Source organism: Arachis hypogaea, chromosome 11, assembly GCF_003086295.3.
Source record: "Arachis hypogaea cultivar Tifrunner chromosome 11, arahy.Tifrunner.gnm2.J5K5, whole genome shotgun sequence".
In the NCBI taxonomy this organism is placed as follows: domain Eukaryota; kingdom Viridiplantae; phylum Streptophyta; class Magnoliopsida; order Fabales; family Fabaceae; genus Arachis; species Arachis hypogaea.
Window position 1 is genome coordinate 8293621 of NC_092046.1, and position 7979 is coordinate 8301599.

At 33.7% G+C, this 7979-nt stretch overlaps 1 protein-coding gene across 1 annotated transcript; it reads right to left on the reverse strand.

The window, feature by feature from the left end:
• Positions 1 to 3512: 3512 nt before the first annotated feature.
• Positions 3513 to 5596, reverse strand: LOC112720131 (cell division cycle 20.1, cofactor of APC complex). The gene is made up of 4 exons (XM_025770959.3): positions 5225 to 5596; positions 4830 to 5102; positions 4468 to 4737; positions 3513 to 4374 (listed from the first exon to the last, which is right to left on the reverse strand). Exons 1-4 carry the CDS (start codon positions 5318 to 5320, stop codon positions 3649 to 3651), a joined length of 1365 nt encoding a protein of 454 aa, XP_025626744.1. The 5' UTR covers positions 5321 to 5596; the 3' UTR covers positions 3513 to 3648.
• Between the last annotated feature and the right edge of the window lie 2383 nt (positions 5597 to 7979).

The following is a 7979-nucleotide window of genomic DNA, read 5'->3' on the forward strand; positions in this document are numbered from 1 at the left end:
CTTTTCTCCTTTTCCAATTATAGCCAAATCTACAGAAACAGGCAACTCTTCTACTCATCCTAAAGGCAATAAAAATATAAAAAAGGTAGTGGTTGAGTACAACAGAGAAAAAGATGAAGATTTAATTACTGATATTTTTGACACTAATTTTGATGACAACTTAGATGCGATATTTGGGGTCAACCAATTTATAATTGTGATGTCAATGTTGCCTGAAGAGTATAGTCAAGTTCAAGAAGTAGAAATATTACAATATGAATGTTATGATGTCTTTTCTAAAAGTGAATGCATATTGTTAGATGATAATATGTGTGGTGGGGAATTATTTGAGAAGCCTATTGAAAATGACAAGGAGCATTTACGCCCACTGTATATCAAAGCTCGTGTTAATGGAACGATAGTCAATAAGATTTTGGTTGACGGGGGAATTGCTGTCAATCTCATGCCTGAAAAAATGATGGAAAGACTTGGGAAGACAGAAAAAGATTTGATCAAAAGTAGCATTGGAGTGATAGATTTTAATGGAAGAACTTCTTCTATTAGAGGTGTGATTCTGCTGTCAATTGAGGTTGGTTCTGTCAATAGACCAACTCTATTTATTGTTGTTCCTTCTAAGGCTGGTTTTAACTTGCTTTTGGGACGTAACTGGATTCATGGGATGGGTGTTATTCCATCAACTCTACATCAAAAGTTGATTTTTTGGAATGAAGATGGAGAAGTAGAGGAAGTTCTTGCTGATAACAGTACCTGTTACTATGATGAGATTCATGTAGAGTTCAGGATGTATAATCTTAAAGTCAAGCCGCTGACTGTTGACACCAAGGCATTTGATCCTAAAAATATTGAGATGTACAAAATAGATATGAATGATTTTATTTTAGTCCCTAAGACCGGGGCGGATGCAGCCCCAAGAGAGACTTAGATGATGAGTTTGACGAGCCAACTGGCTCGACTGTCAGCCTACATGGTAGACAGGGAAGGGTGCATTGACAATGTACCTTATGATTGTATATATAACGACGGTCCTTTAGATTTTGAAAAAAAATAATACTGACAATGTAAAAAAGGTTGAGGTGCAGGATCCTTTAGAAGAGGTAGATATTGGTAACAATGATCATCCCAGAGCAACATATGTGAGCAAGATGCTGCCTGATGATTTTAAAAAAGAAGTGGAGGAGATGTTGAAGGAATATTGTGACTGTTTTGCATGGGATTATGTAGAGATGTCAGGCTTGAGTCGTAAACTAGGAGAGCATCAATTGCCACTAAAAGCCAAAGTCAAACCTGTCAAGCAACCACCAAAGAGATTTACCCCTGAGGTCGTGTAGAAGATTAAGGAAGAGAATGAAAGACTTCTTAAGGCTAAATTTATAAGAACATCAAGGTATGTCAACTGAATTTTCAATGTTCTTGCCATGAAAAAGAATGGAGTATTAAGGGTTTGCATTGATTTTAGAGATTTAAATTCTGCAACACCAAAAAATGAATATCCAATGCCTATAGGTGATATGTTGATACATTCTACTACTGGTCATGCGATTTTAAGTTTTATGGATGAATATTCAGGTTATAATCAAATATACATAGTTGAGGAAGATATGTCAAAAATCGCATTTAAGTGTTCAAGTACTTTATGAACTTTTGAATGGGTCGTGATGTCATTTGGGCTTAAAAATGCTGGTGCAACCTACCAAAGAGCTATGAATAAAATTTTTCATGATTTTCATTGAAAATTTTATGAAAATCTATGTTGATGATGTGGTTGTCAAGTCAAATGTTAGAAAAGAGTATTTAGAAAATTTAAAAAAATCTTTGAAAGAATGAGAAAACATAAATTGAAAATGAATCCCTTAAAATGTGTTTTTGGTGTGAGTACAAAAAAAAGAGATTGAATTTGACAGACAGTTCTTATAGAAAGGTCAAGCCAGTAGGAGAGGGTTACCTTTGGTTAAGTGAAATGTTGCTATAACTCCTAAAAAGACGGACAACTTGGGAATTAGAGATACTAATTGTGCTAGCATGGTGCTTCTTAGCAAGCTGATTTGGGTCTATCTCAATAATATGGATAAATTGTGGGTACAGATTTTGACTCATAAATATTTCTGGCATCCCAATCACCTTGGCCATAGCCGCGGTCACAAATCCTCGGCTACATGAAAGCACATTATTAATACTTATGATGGTTTGAATGAAGGATTTAGATGGAATGTGAAAAATGTACAACAATCTGTTTGGTATGATGTGTGGTCTCCTCTGGAAAGGCTTTATTAGCTTACCTTTTATGTGCACATATTTGAAACAACTTTTACTCTTGCTGATTTGTGGAGAGATGGTTTTTAAAGAGGTGGATAGGTTTGTCACATCTATTCCTCAAGAGATCAAGCAGTTCATTCATAGCCTTAACCCTCTGAGAATGGTGGATTTGGAGTTGGGATGGAGATGGTGACCTGTAGGGACAAGGAATTATAATGCTAGAGAGGGTTATCATTGGTTTTTGAAGAATAAATTAAATTGGGATAGCAACAACAACTGGAGGTGGCTTTGGCATTTTAATATTTTAAAGAAGATCAAGTTGATGATGTGGCTGAGTTTACATAATGCCCTTCCGATGGAGGCTTTTCGTATCAAATGTTATTTATCTAGATCGGACTTGTGCACAAAATGTCACGAGGATCAAAAAAACAATAGAGCATTCTTTTAGAGATTGTGTGAAACCTAAAGTCATTTGACAAATATTGGATCCTTTGTTTATTGACTCAGTTGAAGGTACCACTCTTGAGAGTTGGTTTCGGAAGGTCATGGCTGGTAGAGCAAGACTTTGGTAGGTGTGGAGACATAGGTGTAATGATATTTTTAACAGTGAAAATAAATAGTCTGATTATAATGTGGTTACTCTAACGCTTATAACCACTAATGACTTAATAATGCATGAAAAAAGAAGTGATCCTTTTAGCACTTTCAAGAGTCTGACTTTGTTGGGTACTTCCAACATGTAATAGTTTTAAAGTTAATTGTGATGCAAGTTAATTGTGATGCAAGTTTATTTTTTAATGTGTTGGCTGGGTTTGGGCGTGTCATTAGAGATTCAAATGGTTGTTGGTTTTAGGTTGTTCTGGTAGCTCTCACCCTTTGCTTATTGTTAGCTCTCTCCCTTGACTTATTGTTAGACGTGAGCTTTTTACTGTTTGGAGGATTTAACTTGGAATTGTGGTTTGAGAGATATTGTGATATTCTTAACAAGATTCAAAAACTTTCGTCAAGACCTTAATTTGTACAATTTGAATGGATAATTCAAAAAGCCAACAGAATCGTAGATTGGCTGACGAGATATGGAACTAGAATCAACCCTGCGCCTTGTAATGATCTCCAACAATTCATCCTTATGATCTAGGATAGGTGTTTTGCTTTGTTTTTTTTCTTGCTTGTTTTGACACTGAAAAAAAAAAAAGTTAAATATCTGATGAAATTTTTATTTTTATTTTTGAATAATTTATTATTTTTAATTTTTTAAATTTTTGATATCAAAATTTACTTTTATTTTTCGATCAATTATTATTTTTATACATACGGTACTATTACTACTACTAATTTGGTTTCCAAAAAATTGGATCCGTCCCTGGGACTTACAGAATCCCCTATACAACAATATCATCGGATAAAATAGAACTGAGCGAAGGGAGGTGTGTTTGTTGCTTTTGGTGCTGGCTTAGATGCTTCTGGAGTTCCAAAGACATTCCAAAACCGCAGAGTCTCGTCCCCTGCTGCAGAGGCCACAGTACACCCATCAGGACTCTGAGTCATGTAAAGCACCCTTGACGTATGTCCAGTGAGTTCAGCCATCTTCACCATAGAAGGGTATTTCCAAATGATGAGCTGGTTCTGTGAGAAACCGTGCGAGCTAAGCAACTCACGCTCGTTCTTACTCCACAACAGAGCACACACCTGAGAGCCTGCGTTAACAGTATTCAAGCAAGCACCGGTGTGTGTGTTCCAGAACTTAATGCATTGATCAGCCCCACCTCCACCAGAGGCTAGCAGGTTTGCCTGGAATGGACACCAAGCCAGTGCCTTCACGGCAGCCCTGTGCTCGTCAAGCCTGTGAAGCCATCGCGTTGGTGAATTGGATGACGCCATGGACCTGTCCCATACATGAACCAGATTATCGTTGCCCCCACTTGCCAATTGTTGTCCCGAGGGAGACCACTTGAGACCACACAACTCCTGATGATGCCCCCTGTAGGTGTCAACAATATGAGACCTCACCCTAACATCATTGTTCACGATTTTACCATCCATGCCTCCTGTTGTGAGGATATGATTGTTCCAAGCTAGTGAACCCACTCTTGATTGGTGTACACCCCTCAGTGTTCTCAACTGCATTCACCATATAATAAACCCAAAAAAACCATTATCAGAATTGCCACAGGACTAAAAAGCAAAAATTTTCAGTTTGATTATGATACTTACCAGCCTACAAGCAGTAGAATCCCAAAGCTGTACATGGGAATTGTTCAAACCAATGGCTAAATGTCTTCCATCAGGAGCCCAGCTAACACTCGTTACAGGACCCTCATCATCATCAACTGTCACGAGTTCCAAAGTGGAACTATCGGAGGCATTCCAAAGATAAACTGTGCTTCCTAGAGCAATGCTGAGGACATTGCTGCTACCCCAGTCCAACAGATTCAAGTAGAAATCATCAAGTATATCAGGAGCATCCAATGTCCTCTCAGAACTCTAAGAATCATTTTCACAAACGGTTAGAACACAATTCAAAACATCACTCTTGAAAGAATGCATATGATATGAATCCAAAAATGTATAGTTACCTGAGGGATGTAACGCTTGGGCTTGGAGGATTTTGATTGAGGAGGCGGGGAGAGGAAATTCTTAGGGATTCGTTCAACAGGGGCAGGGGGCTTGTTCTTGAATTCCAAGATTCTTGTGCGGTTCATGTTGAAAGCCTCCGCCAGTTGCTTCTGGTAGGCTTGTCGTGCCGGCGAGGTTGCCACCGGGTTTTCTTTCTCTTTCTTTCCCTCCGTTAGCATGTAGTGCGCATAACTGAAATCCATGGCTGACCTGTTTGGGATGAACCTGTCCAACTGTTGAAGAATTCTTGCATTAGGAAAATAGAAAACCCTAAATTAAACAGGAAAACCCTATTTTTTATTCTAGTAAAATCAAGAAAATAGAATGCGAAATTGTAAAGCGAAAGAGCGATTACGTTTTCTTGAGAAGGTTTCCTGTGGATGAAACGGCGGTCTTGGAGAGGGCATCGAGATTTTGTCTTCATAGAAGAACTCCAAGTTCCGGCATCCATGGCCGGAAAGAAAAGAAGGAGATGATGATGACGATGATGACGATGATGACGATGATGAAAGAACGAAGACCCTAGAAAAGAAAAAGCAGAAAAAATAGTGATTATAAACTATAAAGAAACCAAGAACGAAAACAAACAGAGAGAGAAGAGAGAAAGAGTGAATAGTGCGGCGGATGAGCAGTTTAGAGAACGAGGCTGAGTGAGAGCTTGAAGATCACAGAGAGAGTGAGAACTGAGAGAGACGTTAAATCGAAGAAGAAGAAATATGAATATGATGGTTTGTTGCGTTGAGTCGTTTTATATGGAAGTAGCCGTTGGAGGCTTGCTTCTTCCGCTTCTTCCTTATTATTTTTTGGTTGTTGGAGTCTTGCTTAGCAAAGACACTATGGGCTTTGGCGGCCTAATTTTCCTATGCCTCTTGTAGGCCCATATTGTATAACCGAATTCGTCCAAAAAAAAAATCTTTTAGGGGAATTGCTAGTTCCTACTAACATCATCTACAATATTTTTACTTCTTTTGACTCCTGCATAAACCATCATGCCCTCCCAAAATTTTAATCTTATGTTAATTTATTTTAATTATAATGTCTATTTTTTTTTTTTAAAATAGATAGGTTGCTGAATAGACACACTTCTGATCATTATATCATTATATTATTTTACGATAAGAATGCTGATGTGGTGCATTCTATTACCAGTATATATATCTTTTTTTTAATTTAATTTAAAAAAATATTTTTTTATAATTATATAAAAAACATAATCATACTAATTATTAATTATTAATATTTTTAATTATTCTAATTATATTAATTATCACTAATTCTAATTTTCAATTATTACAATATAATTTTGAATCAAACATAATTAGTAGCAAATTGATATCGATATATATAAAAAAATTAAACATATATTTATAATTCTAATTGTCATAAATATGATATACACGTTAATAATGACAAATTGATATTGATATCTCCATAATAATTTTAAATGCCATAAATATATATGATACTAATGTTAATAGTGACAGATTGATCTTGATATCAATAATAAAAAATTAAACATAATTTATAATTCTAATTGCTATAAATATAATACAAACGTTAATAGTGATAAATTGATATTGATATTTGATATTAATAATCAATAATTAAGTCTTATAATTAATTTTGTGTTACTAATGGTTATATATAATGTTTCTTTTACGTAGTTTATGAGTCTAAATTTAATAACTAAAATATTTTTTTTTTATTTTTTAATTTTGTTATTTTTTTTGACTATTTTATAGAATAAGAATGTATTTTTTATTTTTATCGAAGTTGATCTTTTTAAGGTACAAATTATAATTTTTTATAATATTTTTTTATATAGTTATTCTATTATTATTCTTTTGATAATTTGATGATTGTTCTTATTTAAATTTATTTTTTTTGTTTAATGTTACAGTGCAATTATTTTTTACTACAATCATTTATAATGCACTCCTGCACATCTATCAAATACCGCCTCAAGATATATTCAGTGATTCGGCGTATTATTGAATTTCTTTAACCTACTTATACATTTATGTAGGTACAAAATATACCTTACAGTTGTTAATGAGATTGATGTTATCTCTTTCATAGTGTTTGATCGCGAGGCTAAGAGTTTTTGAAAAAGAGCTATAATAAAATGTTTGTTCTATATTTGAAAAGGTTTGTATTTAAATTAAATTCAAGAATAGTCAAATATTATATTTTATATTACTATAATTATTAATATAATTGTTCTATTTTGTTGTAGGAGTTGAGTGAAAATACTTTTTCTCAATATATATATGTATTTAGAGACAAACTCTTTTTTTTTTAAGTGAATATCAAAGTTCGAAATATTAATTCTTATCAATCATGCACATATCATGTGAGTAGGATGTCGCAAGATGAGAAATAAATTTTGACATTAAAAAAAAAAAATACAAGAATAAGTCGGTAAGTAGAAATGTAGAAGTCAAATTCTAGCAAAATATTCAATTTTAGCGCATATCATCGGACAATGTGTTTTTAGTTATTTTTTTAAGGTCACATATTTAAAGGATAATTCTGACTTGATAAATTTTAGTGAGACGTCTAATACATCAAAAATACAAATTAATATTTTTAGAGGCGATTAATATTTTTAGATATATTAATAAATTTGACTCTTTTGGTTGGTTTCTCACATATACTATTTTGAATTAAACATCATACTTACAAATATTTATTTTAAATGAATATTTTCGCAGTTAATAAAAAATTTCAGTGACTTAGAAACTTTCAAGGCATTATAGGTTCCCAAAAAAAAGCTGTATCTTGTGTGAAACACAACATTGAAAAAGAAATAGAGTGATCTGTGATATCTAATATCAAAATAAAAAGGTTAGTTAAAAAAACGGTAAAAATAATAGAACTGTTATACCTACAAAAATGACTAAATTTTGAACGATGGAATTTGTCATGATAAAAATGTTTTCATATAATTTATATAAGGTGCATTCTATGGTGTAGAAATAAAATTACTTTTACATGTGTAGAAGGATAAGTGTCAATGCATTAGTAGTTCATATTGATGGCTTTTGAATAAGGAAGAATTAATTAGATTACACAATTGTTGATTCATTGGACCCACAAAAAGAAAGAGA